General features: G+C 36.7%; 1 protein-coding gene across 2 annotated transcripts in view; it reads left to right on the plus strand.

Annotated features, from left to right (window-relative positions):
- Window positions 1-20,511, plus strand: part of PPP2R3A (protein phosphatase 2 regulatory subunit B''alpha) — a gene marked incomplete at both ends in the record, with an annotated part of 96,307 nt that overhangs the window by 40,039 nt on the left and 35,757 nt on the right. For both annotated transcript variants that reach the window (XM_084232474.1, XM_084232475.1), the window contains 4 exons: window positions 7,317-7,403; window positions 10,655-10,811; window positions 13,952-14,000; window positions 14,478-14,567. In XM_084232474.1, the coding sequence (XP_084088600.1) occupies window positions 7,317-7,403; window positions 10,655-10,811; window positions 13,952-14,000; window positions 14,478-14,567 (383 nt within the window). The remainder of the gene's footprint in view (window positions 1-7,316; window positions 7,404-10,654; window positions 10,812-13,951; window positions 14,001-14,477; window positions 14,568-20,511) is intronic.

Consider the following 20,511-nt stretch of genomic DNA (forward strand, 5'->3'; position numbering starts at 1 on the left):
TTCACAGCTCTAAATATTACTGAAAAGAATTTTCAGTAGCCTTTCCAGAAAGGGTATTACCTCAAAGTTAGAACTGGAAATAATAATGAGAAATAGCTTGAATGTAAACAAAAACAAATCATGTAAGAATTTAAAATACCATAATTGCAACCTTCAGTTTTGTGAGATGTTCTCATTCCCTGTTTCCTATGCACAAACTCATTTGATTAGTCAAAAATCATGAATTAGGAGTGAGGGTACTTTCTCTTCCGTGGCACCAAGATTATCTTTGCAGAAATCCCACAGACCAGCTCCAGAACACACCTCACATTCACGGCCGCACTCAAGTGAAATGGCCCATGCCTCTGTCTCAGATCCCTTGTAAACAAGCTAATCTCCTCTGAGGAAGCCTAGAAGGTACTTTTTGCTGGGCATGCATTTATTGGATTCTGTCCGGTTACTTCTGTCAGAATATTACATTTCTTTTCTCCTGCATTCTTTGCTTTTATGTTGACTCTTTTCTGTCACAAAACTTTATAAAATTATATTTGTAAAACCGTATTTGAGCCAGAAGGTGTCAGTGTCATCTAAGACTATCAGAAATTATTTTTGCCTGTTAATGACAGCACTGTGATAAAGTACCTCCTCACAATCACACTGACTCAGTCACCCTATTTTGTCACTTGGATTACTTCTAATTGGTTTCCCTATTTACACCCTCATTGTCCTACAATCCAGTCTTCACATAGCAGAGTAATCCTTTGAAGTAAATCAGAACTTGTCACTCTTCTGCTCAAACTCTTCAAAATGTTCCCATTCACTCAAAATAAAAGCCAAAGTCCATAATCCCGTCACATCCCCTGCTCTCTGTTCTTACCGACTACTAGCCTACTCCTTGCTCTCTGTTTCAGCAACACTGGTCTCCTCTCTATTCTTGGAATAATAGACCAAACCCACTTCCACCTCAGTCACTATGTTCTTAACTCTTTCTTCTGCCTGGAATGCTTTTCCTGTAGATTTCCACATGATTCACACCCTCATGTCATCCAGATAACGTGCTCAGATATTCCCTCATCAGTGGGACCTCCGATACCACCCCTACCCCCATCTCTCCACATAGACTATCCTTTATTCTGCTTTATTTTTCATTTTAGCTCTTTCTTATATTTAAATGTTTTATTTATTTGTTGTCCATCTTCTTTACTATAATCTCTGTGAAAGCAGGACATTATTTTTACTGCTGTATCCTCAGTACCTCAAATAGTACCTGTCACATAATAGATACACAATACATATGTATTAATAAATAAGTGAGATTATTCATGCTTAACAATTCTGCATATTAACTCTGTATCCTCAGTACCTCCAGTAGTACCTGGCACAAAATAGATACTGGATCCTCAGTATCTATTCACTACTGTATCCTCAGTACCTCGAATAGTACCTGGCACATAACAGATACACAATACATATTTATTAATTATTTATAAATAAAATAAAGTGAAATTATTCATGCTTAACAATTCTGCATATTAACTCTGGCTTTAAATCCAAAGAAATTACTAAGTTGTGATTGTTGACTGTTTATGAACTCAGAATATCTTAATAGCATGATTTAGAATCTTAAGAGTTAGAAAAGATCTAAAAGATAACCTAGTTCAACCTTCTCTCAATTCGGAAAATGCTGAACCCAGGAAGTTTTTGCTGGAATTTATTCTTAAGAGAGATGTTAAAGCACAGAATAGTAAAATAGAGATGTATTTTCTTTCTGTATGTTTTCTAGTATGATACTTATTGAAATATGATCCCTATGTAATCCAGCAAGTGGTTCCCAGGAAATTTTATGATTTCAGAGTAAAAAGCCCTGAAATAATTTTGTTCACTTGTAATTCACATTTTCCAAGAAATTCTATTATGTTAATCATTGAACAAAACAAGTGTCAATTAGTCAGTTAAGACGACACAGCTAATTATCTCTGCTGACATCTTCATGGCACTTGCATATTATTATTTAGATTTTTTAGATTTATATTGTTTGTACTATGCTGCTTTATTCCCAGTTCACAAAATGAATCCATTACTCAGAAGGTGTTGTTAAAGTATAAAATATTTGTAATAATATAATGCTAATAGGGCAGTGCCAAACAACATCATGACATAAGTAGTAAGCAAGATGAAATGAGATTATAGAATGTAAATTTGTATTTACTGAGGAAAGTGAATCTGCTGTTGTAATCATTAGATACCATCCAAAAAAGCAAAGTGCAAATGAAAATATCACAGTGAGTATCTGGAAACAGAATTTTATTGGACTGTTCTCCCAGTGCCTTTTCTTTTATGAAATTTGGTTAAATAATGACCTGCAGTCATTGAAACTTTTGCATTATTTCAAAGTACAGTGAGTTTTTATAGGGAAAAAAATAAGTTTTCCAGTATGAGGTTATTTTTTTTTTTTGTTAAAGCATAAAAGTAACTGAATTAGAAAGGCATCATTCTCTACCCTGCTCATAGGGAAAACAGATAAGATCACACTATTTCCAAGAAACATACAAAATCAGCCTCAAAATTAATTTATAAAATTACCCTATTGAATATTATGTAATATCTGTGGCATGCAGTGTAGAAAAATGAATATCTTTTGTTTACCTGCTAGAGTTATTCAATTATTTCACTTTATAGTTGGAAAAAATTACTGACAACAGAGTATTTAGCTCATGTGTGGCACATATATGCTAAAGAAAAATTGTACAATTTTTATTTTCAGTTTATCATTGTGCAACAGGAAAAAACTATTTTGTCAGCTGTGTTTTTTTTTTTAAGATTCATTTATTGATGCATACAAGAACTAGGATACAGGCCAGAGATGTGGGGGGTAAAGCATTCACCAGAGACAGACTGGGGAACAGAACAGGCGGACTGACGGAAATACGCTGCTGAGGGCAACAGCAGGCGAGTCAGGAGAGGTCTGCTGCGCCATGTGGGGCCTCCCAGGTGGCACAAGGGGTTAAGACGCAGCACTATGAAGCTATCTGCAGCACAAGTTCGATTCCCGGCCAGGGAGGTGACCCACATGGCACAGCAGGCCTCTCCTGTCTTGCCTGCTGCTCCCCACTCTGTCTCTGGTGGTTCCTCTCACCCCTGCATCTCTGGCCTGCACCCCAGCTCTTGTACGCATAAATAAAAAAAGTCTTTTAAAAAAATAATAAAGACGGAGGGAGCATCAACTTTGCATATAGCAGAAAAGGACATCACCACCCAAATAGAGATTGCATGTAAAGTCATTCCACAGTCTCCTTTATTTCCAAAAAAGAGTTGGCAAATGAGATATGAAGTCTTTTGATACTGAGTGAAAATGAAAATTGGAAATCCCAGCAAATTGTAGCCCTTGAGTTTGCAATTTTGCATGTCACGCTAAGAAATTGCCAGTGAATGAAATACTGCTTATCCTAACTGGCACATGCTGACTTTTGAGGAGAGAGGTGCTCATGAATTTTTAAATGAATGATGCTTTGTGACATTGGTGCTGACAGTAAAGATATTTCTGAGGCTTGCTCAGATGATTTATAATTTGGTTTCTAGCTTGGCCTGAATCTATCACTTCAGGCTGAAATGCCAGGATTTTTATTGTTCAGGACAATGCTTCCTAAGATGCTGAATTGTGGTGGAAACTGTTCATTACTAACAGCTTACTCTTTCCCCTTGAGACCTTGTCCTCTTGACAAAGAAATAATTTTTATTTGATAGATTTTTTTTTTAAGTTCAAGTTCTTCAAAAGACTGAAGAAATACTTTTCAGAGCTATGTTAACCAGAGAGTGAACCAGGAAACCATTAACTACCCCCTTCCAAGCAAATCCAGGCTTCCAGCACTTGAGATTTTTCATCTACATTTAAGTCACCTACAATGAGAAATCTCTTTGTAATATCTATGTCTGCGTCAATCCTCTCGTCAAAAACTCAGACAGTACCACCAAACACTTCCATTCCAGTCACCTATATTGTGAATTAGAGGTTTACAATGTAATACATCTAAAGAAAAAAAAAGTTGAGAAGGCAAATTTCATTACTTTACTGGTAATAAACAATTATTCTCACTATTATTAATTTTTTTAATTTGATATTTTTAAATTGTGATTAATTTCTTTTTTTTTTTTAACCTAAAAAATAGAACTAACAGCTACATAATCTCACCACTAGATGGTATCCCTCCCTCGCTTGATGAGCTAAAATGCTGAATCAGTAATATAGAAACCAACAAATGTGCTGATGAAGTAGGGCCACTGAATAAGCAGATTTAGGCTATGGAAAGTGGAATACAGATAGTTGGGGTTTTTTTAATAGTATTAGAGAAATATGTTATTAGAGACTAAAAATAGGAGATACCTAGCAGACAAAAACATCTGCAAATTGGGTCTCACCCGCTGCTCCCCTCAGCAGTGTATTTCAATCACTCTGCCTGTTCTGTTTCCCACTCTGTCTCTGGTGAGTCCTCTCACCCCCTGCTTCTCTGGCCTGTACCCAGCTCTTGTATGCATATATAAATAAATCTTTTTTAAAAATCTGCAAATTTAAAATACTCTATCAAAAAGAACAGAAAAGAACAAAAAGCAAAAATAAATTCAGATTAACATTTTATAATTTTAAGTATAACAGTACTTCCATAAAAAAATATTTGACAAGTTTATAAATATAAAATTTAGATAGGAAATTTAGAGTTTAAGATAAATTTATATTTAATATCAAGAATTAAGGATAAAATTCAACAAAGGAAAAATTGGTATAATAAAATTGAAAATGAATTTAACTTAAGAGAAAGGACTTGGGGTTATAATACATGGATTTTTTTTTAAGTAACACTGCATTATAACATACAAGTTTCAGGTGTGCATCACTGAATATAAACATTGGTTCTTAATGTTTATATTCATTTATATAAATTCTTTGCTAAAAATCCTCATCCTTTTTATATGAACTTTTGCCATATTAGTGCTAGGAATACATTATCAAATAAGACATTCTTTGCTCTTAAGGACCTCAGTCAGAGTCCTGAGTGATTGGAGCTAGTAAAGAAATTAGACAACAGGTTGTCTCCAGTCCCACTTATCATAGGATTCCTGTCAGATTCTTCCTAAATACTATGATGAGAATAAACCTCACTGCGTCATACAACCCACTGCTTCATAAAGCTAATTTTAGAAAATCCTTCCTTATATTGCAGCATCTCAGTGTAATGGCTATCCTGTTCTATCCTTCTGTGCAACACAGAACAAGTCAGCTTCTTCTTCCACCCGGTAGTAAGCCATTCAGATCCGATCATGGTTCAGAACATAGCCACATCTACACTCTAGACTTATTTTTTCCTTAAGACTAAAATTACTACATTAGTATTTTTCACAATAATTTTGAATATGGTTATCCTCCCCTGCCTTATGTTTTCTGCACATTTTATATGCAATCTTTGTGTAAATCTTAGACAATAATACTGATTTATGTGAAATACTTATCAGAAACCATTTTGGGATTGGCATCTACCTGCTATTCAAATTTTGGAAATATTTAGCTATAAATGTCTTATCACAAAATTAACAGGAAAGTCCTTGTTACAGGGCTTCCAAACCTCATTAATTTACAAGCACTAATTGTCCATCTGATATATGCCAAGCATTCTATTACTTATGGGATGCAAGTCAAGAAACACCTGGTTCCTTAGAATACAGAAGTTAACTGCATCAATGTTTAGTATATAACCACAGAATGACCCAAGAGACTCAGTGACCTCAGGAGTACAGATGATAGAGCTCTACCCCATCCCAGTTCTACAGCTACCTCTAAAGGATGACAATAGAACTACATTTTGGAGGGTCAAAAGGAATCAGCACTGATGGCAGGGGTCAAATGAGGAATGCTGAGCAGCAGAGGTTTGGGTCTTTTTATTGGTGATAATTTTTCTGTTCTATTTGAGAATCATTCTTTACTAAAGAGTCCAGAAACAGAATAGTGGTTTACTCCCTTCTTAGACCTACTCTTTACCCAAAGATGTCTAAATATCTTCCTTCTTATTGTTCTTCTTGTACGAAAAATAACTTTTAAAGGGAATATAAGGGGCCTCGCTGGTGGCGCAGCGGTTCAGCGCTTGGCTGCGAAGCTGCCCGCAGCCTCTGCAGCGCCGGTTCGATCCCCGACCACCAGGTGAGGGTCCCACTTGGCGCGCAGACCTCCCCTGCCGCCCGCTGCTCCCCTCAGCAGTGTATCTCGGTCCTTCTGCCTGTTCTGCTCCCCGCTCTGGCTCTGGTGAATTCTCTCACCCTCCCGCGCTTCTGACTGTACCCAGTGCTTGTATAAATAAATAAATAAATAAATAAATAAATAAATCTATCTATCTATCTTTAAAAAAGGGGGGGGGAATATAATTTCTTCCATCATAAAACTACCATGTCTATACTATTAGGCATTCTATACTATTAGATATATAAATTTCTATATGATACTATTAGACATTCAAAATCAAATCCAAAGTACCCAATAGAGTACTTTAAATTACTCCTCTCATGACTGCTTACATTTCAAAAAACAACATGTAGGTCAAAGGGAAATTAAATGGATGGTAATCACCCCCAGGTAAATTAAGAATGCATCGCAGTCTCCAGGTTAACAGCCTCTATCTTCTCTCTCCAATCCTTCCCCTCACCACAGCACACACGTCTCCATCTCTGAGACACATTTTCTGCCCATCCCCTCATCTCCCATCTTGCCCAGTTAAAACACTAGCTGATAATAACAGAATTGTTCGTGCCCAAATAAGGACTCATTGGGATATAAATTATCCCAAATGTATTGAGTTTAGGATGAATTTCTCTGTTGAGAAAGAGTGCAAGACTTGAAGTTTTCAAGCCTCAAGATTCTTATGAATAAGGCTATATAGTAAACAGAATAATGAATCATACACTTTGGCAGTCATTTTTCTGATACACTCATTGTTAAGCCAGTCCAACATATACTTCCTACCTCATTTGCTTTTCCAGCATATGCATTCCAATAAGCACTGCTTGCATCAGGCGTCACTGTGTAAGATGAGAAACAAAGAATTGTCATGTAGGCAGCTGTGAAGTGCAGGCTTGTGAGCAGAGAAATTTTTTTTTCTTCTGGGAATTACAAGGATAAAAGCAAAATACATAGATCTAGACTTTTAAAATACAGTGGTAATTTTTTACTGGAAATTATACCTAACATAATCATAAAGTCAAAACTTAGCTTGGCTCAAAGTTTATAAGGTGGCCTTTGGTGTAATAATAGGTATCTTTAATGTTTTTATTTATTTTTTTTTTCCTTTTGAAACCAGGTTATTCAGAGAATATTCTATACAGTCAACAGATCCTGGAGCGGAAAAATTACTTCGACAGAGATAAGAAAAAGCAACTTTTTGCAAGTATGCCTCTCTGGAATTTATATATAAAGAATAATTTAAAAATTCTTACTTTAAAAATATTTGAGCTTACTGTATGTAAAGGACCATTACTACTTTCAGTCATTAATCATATCAGATATCTATAGTGGGACACTGGGATGTGTTGGGGAGTTAGTAGGGGGAGAAATGAACAACAGTGGATGTCTGTCTTAAGGCAGGTACTATGGCACAAAAGAGAAAAGTGCATAGACAGGCACACCTGACTTGGAGAATTCCACAGAAATGTAGGGGTGTTCAGAGGCTTCACAGAAAGAATGCCACGTGATCTTGAATTTGAAATCAGTAGTTTACCCAGGATGAAACATTGGAAGAAAGGGGGATTCTATATAGAGGAAATAGCATAAGCAAAGGCCCAGAAAACTGAAAGCATCATGTGCAGGAACTGCAGACCAGTCTTAAGTGGCCCCTGCTGAGAGGAACCAGTGACAAGGCCTAAAGGGTGAGATGGAGCTGGGTTGGAAAAGTCTTTCCAAAAGAAGAGGAGGAAATTTGTCTTGATGGTCAGCAATGACCATACAGCTCCTGTCAGAGAAAATTACTGAAAATTCCCTTTAAGAATAGTACACATTTTATTCAATTATTTGATTTTACCAATAAGAAAGAAGCTATTCACCACTCATGGGAACCTTTTACTGAGGTAATCTTTATGCCTGATCATATAATTTCTAGTAGCTAAAATACTCCCAAAGAGTTCTAGTAGCTAATACTCCACCAGGGCCTAGGGGTTAAGTCTCAGCACTGTCACCTCCATGGCCTGAACTAATCCACACATGGTACAGCAGACCTCTCCTATCTCAACCGCTGCTACACCGAGCAGTGTATTTCAGTAAATCCACCTGTTCTGCTCCCCACTCTGTCTCTGATGAATCCTTTCCTCCTAGCCCCTGAACCCCTAGCCTGTGCAACAATAAAAGATATTAAAAATAGGGCCTCCCTGGTGACTCAAGGGGTTAAAACGCAACCTATGAAGCTTTCCACAGCCTCTGCAGCACGTGTTTGATCCCCCAGCCAGCCAGGGAGCAACCCACATGGCACAGCAGACCTCTCGTGACTCACGTGCTGCTCCCCTCAGCAGTGAATTTCAGTCATTCTGCCTGTTCTGTTCCCCACTCTGTCTCTGGTGAATCCTCTCACACCCACCCCCCCAACACCTCTGGCCTGTGCCCCAACTCTAGTATGCATTAATAAATAAAGAACTACTAATTTAAAATATATATATGAAAAATAAATAAGTAGAATTGTTCACACTTGAAAGGAAATGAAATCTTCTGTTTTAAATGAATCATACGGAATGAAGCTTAGACAAATAATAAAACTTTATTTACTCTATTTCTCTTATCTTCATCTGGAGCCAACCCAGTAATAAGGACTTGTTAAAATTAGCAGTCCACAGTTAATGCAGATTTTTTTTATTCTAAAATGAACAGTAATCATCACCATCATAGTTAACATTTACTGAATACCTGGTGCCTTCCTGGGGTCTCAGTAATAGGGAAAATGAATAACTATAAGAAAGTGAAAATCAAAATCAACAAAAAACTATGAACCAGAGACACTTTTAGGGGGGCGGGGGCGGGAGGGGAGGGATTGGGGTCAGAATGGGGGGGCTGCAATTGTATGGGGAATATAAAAATAAAATTTATTATTTAAAAAAAAAAACAATAGCATAGGATGAGTTGTGATGACAATAATTCTGTAAGAGACTTTACACCTTAAGAATGATAATAATCCTTCACATACTCAAACTACATTATAGTTTGTAGTTGCTAGAGCATTACTACTATTACGCATTTCTTTTAATGACAGTAAATTTGAGTCCCAAATATGATTGAATGACTTAGATAAGATCACACAGCTGAACTGGAAATAGAACACAAGTGTTCTGCTCCCTAGAGTTTGATTTGTTACCCTTCTTTTTTTCTTTCCTATCCATCTTCAGTCTTCCTCTTAGCAGTTCTTACTCTAATGAACTAGTATCATTTTTATATGTGCTCGTGTGTTCTCTATCATTTGCGTATATAGATTTTAGAATTTTACATAGTTTTAGTGTATACAACCTTGTATCCTGTATTTTACCTCATAATTGATTTCCTTTGATTTTATATGCACTTTATAATTTATACTATTTTACATATTATAATTTTATAATCTTCCATTGAGTGGGTTTAATATAATTTAATAATTTGTTATTTTCAATTTGCCAGAGCATTTAGGTTTCCCAGTAATTACTTTATAGAAAATAATTGTTATCAAAGTAATACATTTGTATTATGAAAGTCATCTGTGTCTCTTATGATGTTTTTAGCCTTGAATTCCATTTTATTTTTTAATGATATTAGCACATTTCTTTTTGTTAGTATTTGTAGCATATATGTTTGTCCAACTTTGTTTTTCAAACTTTTTAAATTTTAGACTTATCTTTTAGGGTCAAGATCTTTGACAAGTTCTTGGCAGATTTTACTTCTACCATCTCATTTTTGTTTTTTTCTATTTCCTAAGTTTCCTTATGGTCTCTCTTATCTTTCTTTCTAAATCTTTGATTTTTAATAATGTCTTCATTGGTGTGCCCCCTTATATGATAATCTGGCTGATTATAGATTTCTGGGTGCAAAGTCATTATTTCTGGTATTTTCCTTGGGGATACATAATTAGTCAGGAGAGACCCAGGTTTACTTGCAATTCAGGGCCTATCCACATACAGTTTTATACGCATGCCTTCTGTGCTAGGCACCACATGCCATCACAGTGGTTTACATAAGTAGCCTTTATGGTGAACTTGATTTCATTACTGAACCAAAACCTGTATGTGGATTCCCACTTTCCATAATACATTGCTCTCATAACTTTTAAAATTAAGAGCAATGTCATTTTATGACCATGTATCTAAAGCTGTTGTCTACTTGTTCTGTGTTTGCCTGTCTGAGCACCTCTGATAGGCTGCAGTCCTCTCAGTGATAATCCTTTCTTTTTCCCTGTTTTTAAATGCTGCATAGCACTTAACCCTTTGTTAAGGATATTACAGAGCTTATAAATGCTTATAGATTGATGAGTTGATTAAAAGTAAGATGAAGTTGGCTATTAAAGTTACTGGTTTGGTACCAAAACCAAAATTTTTAATTCAATTTAAAATAAAAATTCATTGTATTTTGTATAGTGGCCAAAACTGGCTTTTCAGAATTTTAAATTAATCCTTCTTTTCATACTATTTTCAGACTCTGGCCCTTTTGGAAGAAGAGGAAGATATAAACCAAATCACAGATTACTTCTCCTATGAACATTTCTATGTTATTTATTGTAAATTCTGGGAACTAGATTGTGATCATGACCTCTACATCAGCCAGGCTGATCTATCTCATTACAATGACCAAGGCAAGTGATTCTATAAATGCTAAGACTTAATCATTTTGAAGAAGGCAAGTCATCATGAGAATTCCCATTTCTAAATTTATCTAATCAAGTCCTCTTTAAAAGGCTAAGAAATTTTAAGTGAAAATAGGAGAAGATCATTTTATTTTTTATTTAGAAGCCAGAGAAAGGGGTTTGAGTTAAGTAAGCAATTAAAGTCTTGGTTTTGATAAATTGTTGAATCTTTATCATAGTGCTTATTATCTAATGGTGAAATGAAAAGATCCACATCTATGTAAAGTTTATTTGAAAGCTATGTACTGCTTTATAAATTTCCTATTTTACAGAATTTACAAAAGGTTATAAAAAGCCAAGAATGAAAATAATCTTCTACCTTGTTTTCAAGGACTCATGAAACTTACTTTTTGGAGTTTATATCCAGAAAAGATAGTTCCTCTACAGATGAATTTGGTGTAGTTTCTTTTGTCAGAAAACAAAATATTATATACCATATGATATTACTTACCTGTTTTATGTCATTTTTACTAGTAGAAAACATAGACCCTATTGCCTACAGATTTATTTTTTTTTTAATTTTTTTTTTTAGAGGCATGTTTATTTATTTATTTATTTGTTTGTTTGTTTGTTTATACATGCACTGGGTACAGTCAGAAGCGCGGGAGGGTGAGAGAATTCACCAGAGCCAGAGCAGGGAGCAGAGCAGGCAGAAGGACCGAAGTACACTGCTGAGGGGAGCAGCGGGCGGCAGGAGAGGTCTGCGCGCCATGTGGGACCCTCCTCCGGTGGCCGGGGAGCAGCCGGGGATCGAACCGGCGCCGCAGAGGCCGCGGGCAGCTTCGCAACCCAGCGCTCAACCGCTGCGCCACCGGGGAGGCCCCAGATTTAATATTTTTAATCAAACAGCAAAATACATTCATTCATTATTCTCACATAAGATTGTCCCTGTTCTAGTCTTAAATGTCTTTTCGGGCACTGTATTGTTTAATATAGCCCTTAAATATAGCAATACAAATTCTAAATAAATTTCACTTCTGTATTTAACAGATCTATGGCAAATTGTATATATTTTTAAAAAAGATTTACTCTATATTATATCAACTTTCATAGAACTTTCTATATTTAGGAAATAGATTTTTACCTCTCAAATTCTCAAATGCCAAGCAGATATCAAAGGAAAATACTCATATGTATTGATTTGAAAAACAAGCATCTTAGTACTATTTCCTCTTCAAATAATAACCTCCCTTTCGCCAGACTAGCATAAAGCTGGAGATACTCATATCAGGTCAGCTTTATTAACTATGTACCATCTGATTATGTGTATAACATGAGCCAGACTCTAGAGGTGATGTGCAACTCTATGGACTCTAAGGCAACTTTGTGCCTGACATGACCATAACACAAGTCTTAAAATTGTATATACACATACAACAACTCATTAGAATCATGTTAAAGGGATATACTATGGAAAAACAGACATGTAATCAGCATAATAAAGCAGCCACTGAAATTCTACTTAGATCCCCTCCTACTAACCTGTCTTTAATGGTACAATGTGATCTTGAGTTTTAGGAGGTTAAGCCTTCCAAATCTAAAAAATGGCTTAGTTTTAGAATTAATTACCCTTGCCTTTTTCTGTACAGTCTTCTTTTCTATCTAGTACAAGTTATTAACCCCTTAAACCAATGCTCAACAAAGTCTACAGAATCCTCGTATATTATTATTAGCTTTGCTATGTGGTCAGGCATGGTTGTACTCACACCCATATTCCCAACATTCTTCAGCCAAACTAACTTACCTTTATATTGACTGTATCTGACTCAGAAGAAGAGATAAATGCTGATAACTGCAGACTCACTGATCCTGAAATTTTAGTGTGGATGCCATTGCCTGGAGCACTTGTTAAAAGAACTGATTCCTGTTCTCTTACATTCCTAGGTCTAAGATCCTTGGAGATTTCCATTAAAAAGCAAAGCCTTTGGTTATTTTTTTTAAGATTTATTTATTTATTTATACAAGCACTGGGTACAGTAAGAAGCACAGGAGGGTGAGAGAATTCACCAGAGCCAGAGCGGGGAGCAGAACAGGCAGACTGACCAAGTACACTGCTGAGGGGAGCAGTGGGTGCGGCAGGAGAGGTCTGTGTGCCATGTGGGACCTTTGCCTGCAGCCGGGGATCAAACCGGTGCTGCAGAGGCTATAGGCAGCTTCGCAGCCCAGCGCTCAACTGCTGTGCCACCAGGGAGGCCTGCCTTTGGTTGTTTTTAACCCACAATGAGGTGCTTTCTCTAAGATCTATTATCAAACAGGATGTACTATCTTAAGTACTAACTTGTCTCTCTCTTTGAAAAAAATAAAGTCGTACATTAAATCATGTTACATGCTGGACTTTCACAGAATGAGAATATGAGAAAAATATGTCTCTGGTATGTTTTGATATCTTTTATAAAATTCTACTGAAAGCATTCTGCATTGTTTTACTCAAAGTTCCTTATGTTAGGAGCTAATGATCAGTACTCCTTGAACTTAATGCTATAACAAAATCTGTCTTGTTTCAGAGGGAAAAACTCATATTGGGTAACGATCAATATAAATTCTATACATTTTTGTCTTATCCCTGGATGTTCAGAACTAACTTGACATTCAAATATGTAATATATCTCTGCTGTCAAGCGAATCCATTTGCCTCTTCTTTTTAAAATCATTCATTGAGGGCCTCCCTGGTGGCAGAGTGGGTTGAGCACAGCATTGTGAAGCTGTCCGCAGACTCTGCAGCACTACCCACATGGTGTGGCAGACCTCTCCTGTCTCGCCTGCTGTTCCCCTCAGCAGGTGTATTTCAGTCCGTCTGCCTGTTCTGCTCCCTGCTCTGTCTCTGGTGAATCCTCTCACCCTCCCGCACCTCTGGCCTGTACCCTAGCTCTTGTATGAATAAATAAAATCTTTAAAAGAAATCATTCATTGATTAAGTATTCTCAAATCCTTACTTTTAAAAAGTATAAATTATACATAAGTAAAAAATTTAACTACTTACTGTCTCATAGAGTATTATGTTTTAGCTTGTAGCTAGTAATAATTTTGCGGAAGTGTTGCCTTATGGAACTTGTTTCTAACAAGAGTATTACTTTCTTATTTATATTTAGCTTCTTCAAACAGGATTATTGAAAGGATATTCTCTGGGGCAGTAACAAGGTAAGAAAAGTCATCTGAGTTTAAAAGTAAACTATAAATAATACTGTAACCATCTAATTTTAGCAAGTTTTCCTGCATAATTTGGCAGCACTATGGGTCAGATAATACCCTACAAAACATATAGTCATGACTTCATACAAAACAATAATTCCCCAGTAAAGGCATAAGTCTTATATTTAAATACAGGAAACAGTATTGGATCCTAGTAAATATTTGCATTCCTATTGGAAATGAGATTTCTTTCTTCGGATCTGCACATGGCTTCTGCTCTTACTCTCTCAGCCTTTGAAAACACAATAGGTCATGAATGGATTTCCTTTTGTGACATTTCTAGCATTCTAATTATTTTTCAAATTTTAACTTTTCTTCAAAGAAAGGTATTTATTTCTTAGTCTATCATCTACATCTATCATCTTAGTCTATCAAATGTATCTGAGTAATTGCTCAAGAAATTTTATGACCATGTGTTTTCTTCAGGGGAAAAACAGTACAGAAAGAGGGAAGAATGAGCTATGCAGATTTTGTTTGGTTTTTGATCTCTGAGGAAGACAAAAGGAATCCCACCAGGTATGATTTCTATGTTTACTTTGCCAACATGTTAAACACATGAACAATGGTTGAAAAAGTCATGACATTGTCTCCCTGGTGGTGCAAGGGGTTAAGACGCAACCTGTGAAACAGTCCACAGCCTCTGCAGCACAAGTTCAATCCCCAGCTGGCCAGGGAGCAACTCACATGGCACAGTAGACCTCTCCTGTCTCGCCCACTGCTCCCTTCAGCAGTGTCCTTTGGTAAATCTGCCTGTTCTGTTCCCCACTCTGGTGAATCCTCTCACCCCCACACCTCTGACCTGTACCCAGCTCTTCTTGTATGCATCAATAAATAAATCTTGGAAAAAAGAAAAGAAAAAGTCATGATGTATATATTTAGTGAAGGCCAACATGACCTCAGACATAGTCTCAGTACAGGAAGGGAGGTGGGCACTGAATCCACAGTTACAGCCTACCAAGAGAAGGGATGCTACCCTCAAAAACAAAGGTGAAGTGACCTGTGAGGTGACAATGAGAAATAAGTAGTGTTAGTAACCATTTATATGGAATGTAGGGATATATGTAGATTGTAGCTGTTTTATGACCTTCATGGTACAGTAGTACATTGGAGAGAAGAGCGAATTGTGGATTATTAGAACACATCTTCATTCTCCCAGTTAGAATTATCAGTTCTTTTTCTTGACACTTTCAAATATACCTTGATTTGTGGTTATGAAAATATGTATCTGTTTTTCTTTTTCTTGACACTTTCAAATATACCTTGATTTGTGGTTATGAAAATATGTATCTATTTTCCTGCTTATAATTTATCTCTTATTTAAGCCAATAATCTCAGACCCTCTCTTCTTTTTATTCCTAGCTTGTGTGACACAATGCACTACACACAGTTTGTACTCTGGACCAAGGGAGGAAAAGACTATAGTCCTTGGTGCTGCTTGCTGCTATAACTGACAGTTATGTGTCTGTATGTTGAGTGGTTCAGGAAGTTATCTAAATGTTGGATATAGGGTTTGGAAATTATTCAAATAGAAATAAAATTTAAGACAGTTTATTAGATTATTTTTAACTGCTTTTAATTTCAAAGATAGTAATTTATTTTCCAGTCTAGACAATTTAGAAAACACGAATAAGCAGAAGAAAATAAGGTTTCCCTAATACTTAAATTTGAAAGTTAGTATACTAGTTAGTATATAACACTATTGAAAGTTAATATATATTGTACAATCTTTTTCATAAATATTCTCACATACTCTTTGAACATTTAGATTCATTCCTTTGGATTAAATCATAATTATCATCCAGTTCAAAATTTTTATGGAACATTCTCCTAAATATCCTCTGGTAGTTGGAGCTAAATAGTAGAAACAGCTACTGGGTTTTTTTCTGTAAAATAAATTTCAAATAAAGGAGGTGCTAGGTTAAAGGATATGGATGTTTATAAAAATTATTAAATTATTCTCCAGAAAAACTATTATTTTACACCTTTATCAACAGCTAAGCATATTTCCTAGGATCCTTGCTAACACTAAGTAATTTCCTCTTAAAATATTTTTTAGTTTGATAAATTAAAAGTTTGATGTTTTATTTTATATTTCTTTTGATTACTAGTGAGGGAGAATTTTGTAATAAATTTTTAGCAGTTTTTATTTTTCTTAGGTAACCAGCCTTTTCATGTCTTTTGCTCATTTCAGCTATGTTATTTTTTAAGTTTATTTTATCAAAAATACCCACTAAGTATTTAAAATTTATAAAATACACTCAAAAATCTTAATTAAAAATTCATAATTCCATGTTTATGTAGTTAACATTTTGATGTATGTCTTTCCTACCTCTTCTCCTCCTCCTCACTTCCATCCTTTTCCCTCTTTCTTTCATCCCACTCCCATTGTGCCCCACTTACATCTTTCTTCTCCTCCTCACATTTACTCCTTTCTCCCTTCCCTGTTTTCTCCCTGCGCCAAGTGATACAATATGATTAATCACATCATACACATCATACCGTACAGTTCTGTAGCACACTTTCTCACATAACAGTATATTTCCATACCAGTAAGTATGCATGTTTATAACTTATCATTAGTCTCATTATTTTTTTTAAAGATTTATTTTTATTTATATAAGAACTTGGGTACAGGCCAGAGGCGCAGGAGGGTGAGAGGATTCACCAGAGACAGTGTGGGGAGTAGAACGGGCAGATGGACTGAAGACACTGCTGAGGGGAGCAGCAGGCGAGGCAGGAGAGGTCTGCTGCTCCATGTGGGTGTCTCCCTGGCCAGCCGGGAATCGAACCTGCACTGCAGAGGCTGTAGATAGCTTCGCAGCGCTGCGCTCAACTCACTGTGCCAGCAGGGAGGCCCAGTATATTATTTTTAATGCTTAGGTTGTTTCAATTAGATTACCTAAATTCCCAAAGTTTTAAAAGCTGCATTTTTCCATTTCTTGTCTCTTTGGTGTCCTGCTAACCCTCTTAGTTTTAACCTTTTGTCTTTAATCATTCCTTAATCATGGGAAAACTTTTTTCAAATACATTCCAACTATGTTTTTCTTTTCTGGAACTCCTATCCCACAGGAGATAATGAAGACAACTAGAAATGGTAATAAAGAAAGCTAATATAACAAACTTTATAAGTATATACTTGCTCTCCTTTCTTCTCTCAACTTCTTTAAAAATCATAAAATTATGGGCCTCCCCTGGTGGCACAGGCGGTTGAGCGCAGCTCTGTGAAGCTGTCCACAGCCTCTGTAGCGCGGATTCGATCCCAGCCAGCCGGCCAGTGTCCCACATGGTGCTGCAGACCTTTCCTGTCTCGCCAGCTGCTACCCTCAGCAGTGTATTTCAGTAGATCTGCCTGTTCTGCTCCCTGCTCTGTCTCTGGTGAATCCTCTCACCCTCCCATGCATCTGGCCTGTACCCCGGTTCTTGTATGCATGAATAAATAAATCTTTAAAATAATAATAATAATAATAAAAATCATAAAATTATATAATAATTTGAACAGTATATGAATAGGTTTGTGACACATAATGTTTTAATATGTAGGATAATAATAGCACAGTAAGAGGAAAGGGGGGAAAAGTTACATAGAAACATTTCAATACCTCACTGCAGATAAGAAATAGATTCTAATTAGTTAAAATATGGTAAGCCCTAGAGCAACTACTTAAATATATACATAGGTGGGGGGGGGGAATCATTGAAAGAATTAAAATGTTATACTTGGAAAACACTCACCTAATGTAAAAGAAAGTAGTCAAGAGACATAAAGGAAAAAACTCCCAAGACATATAGAAAACAAAAAGTAAAATGACAGATATAAGTTCAACTTTATCAATGATAACATTAAATATGAATGGATCAAACAGTTCCATCAAAAGACAGAGATTTTTCAGACTGAATTTTAGAAAAAATATATTCTATTTACATGAGACATATATTATATTTAAAGATAGAAAAGGAATGAAAAAGGACAATGAAAGATAAAGATAATGTCATTGAAACAATGGTAGGAAATCAAGAGTGGCTACATTAATATCAGAGAACATACTTTAATATAAAAATTGTTACTACAAACAAAAATAATTTATATGATGAAAGGCTTGATCCAACAGGAAGACAATTACAGTTATGTATCTGAAATACCTGTTATCTCCCATACCAGGCTGATAACTAAAACACTTACCACACTCTGTTCCAGGCTGATGTATCTAAAATATTTGCCTTCCCCCACAAAGAAATGCTTTACAACAATGGAGGATATAACACAACAGAATAAAAATAATGAAAATATGAGGCAGCTACATTCAGAAATAATGGAATTAGGAAACACTATATTTGATTTTAAAAATACAATTGGAGGCCTTAATAGCAGACCAACAGAAGCAATGGAGAAAATTAGTAAATTTGAAAACAAAGTACTGACAAACACAATGACAGAACAAGGTAGAAAATAAATGAAAACAGTGTGTGTCTCCCTGGTGGTGCAGCGGTTGAGCGCTGGGTTGCGAAGCTGCCTGCAGCCTCTGTATCGCCGGTTCGATCCCCGGCTGCCGGGCGAGGGTCCCACATGGCACGCAGACCTCTCCTGACGCCCGCTGCTCCCCTCAGCAGTGTACTTCAACAGTCTGCTCGTTCTGCTCTCCGCTCTGGCTCTGGTGAATTCTCTCACCCTCCCGCACTTCTGACTGTACCCAGTGCTTGTATAAATAAAATAAAAATAAATCTAAAAAAACAAACAAACAGAAAAAAAAAAAAACAGTGTGAGAAATCTCTGTGATGACCAAAGGAGAAATAATATCTGTATCATGAGGATCCAGAAGAAGAAAAAGAGAAAGGCATAGAAAACCTATTTAAAGAAATAATCACTGAAAACCATCTCATTCTGGGATATGAGCCAGAAGTTGTGATTCAAGAAGCCCAAAGAGTTCCAAACAAAATATAGACATACACCAAGACAAATTAAAATTAAGTGGTCAAGGGGTTAAGCACCACACTATGAAGCAATCCGCAGCCTCTGCAGCATGAGTTCGATCCCCAGCCAGCCAGGGAACAACCCACATGGCACAGCAAACCTCTCCTCACTTGCCCGCTGCTCCCCTCAACAGGGTATTTCATCAGTCTGCCTGTTCTGTTCCCTGCTTTGTCTCTGGTGAATCCTCTCACCTCCCACACCTCTGGCCTGTACCCCAGCTCTTGTATGCATAAATAAATAAATCTTTAAATAAAATAAAGTAAAATTTAGCTGTCAAGAACCAACAATAAGGATAAAATACTAAAAATCTCAAGGAAAAAAAAAAGGGTAAGCAATAGGGAAACACCAGTCAGACTAACTGACGCTGTTTCATATAGCATTATAAGTACAAAGGTACTGGGAAAAGATACTCAAAGTACTTAAAGGAAAAGACTTCCAGACCCAACTAAAGATCAACAATCAAGATAGAAAGAAGAGAAAAAAAAAAAAAGGAACTAATTCTAAAAGCAAAATCTGACAGGATTTATCAACACCAAGATGCATATAAAAAATTCTAAAGGTGTTATAAAGCAACATAAGAATTAATATAGAGGCAATAGACATCTAAATTACTTAACATGGAGGAGGAAAGTAACAATTATGACCCATTGGATCTAACCAGAGACCAGACTGTTGAAAGTGTCACACAAATTTTCCATCATATGCTAACCTCAGTAGAGCCCTCAAACAAAAAATAATAGAAGTAATATATAAGACAATGGAGAGAGAACCTAAGCAAAACATAATAGGAAGCCCTCAAAAAATGAAAAATAAAAAAAATAAAACAGATCTAAGCAAAAACATAACAAGTGGGAGTAAACACTTGACTCTCAATAATCACCAAATGTAAATTCCTTGACTCACAAGTCAAAAGATGCAGAGTGTCTGAATGGATTTCAAAACAAAGACCAACCTTCCACTATTTACAAGAAACTCACCAACACAGACAAACATTGACTTAGAATTAAAGACTGAAAGATAGTTATACAAGCAAATGGAAACCTAAATGAATAGGAACAGATATATCTGATAACATAGACTTTCAATTTAAAAAGTCAAAAAAAGAGACTGGGCATGCAGGGGAGCGCGTTCCCGCATCGCCATTTTGCAGCAGGGACCTTTCTTGCTGGAGACTGTGTGAACCCAGCAGAAGGCTCACCGAGGAGACAGAGGTAAGCTGGGAGGCTTGCCCATGCTGGGCGCCTTCTAGCCTGCAGTTCCAGCCCAGAGGGGAGCAGCACCCACCGCTGGGGCAGACCAGGCATGCAGGGGCGCGCGTCCCCGGCACCGGCATTTTGCAGCAGGGACCTTTCTTGCTGGAGACTGTGTGAACCCAGCAGAAGGCTCACCGAGGAGACAGAGGTAAGCTGGGAGGCTTGCCCATGCCAGGCGCCTTCTAGCCTGTAGTTCCAGCCCAGAGGGGAGCAGCACCCACCACTGGGGCAGACCGGG

Source organism: Talpa europaea, assembly GCF_964194135.1.
Source record: "Talpa europaea genome assembly, chromosome: 4".
In the NCBI taxonomy this organism is placed as follows: domain Eukaryota; kingdom Metazoa; phylum Chordata; class Mammalia; order Eulipotyphla; family Talpidae; genus Talpa; species Talpa europaea.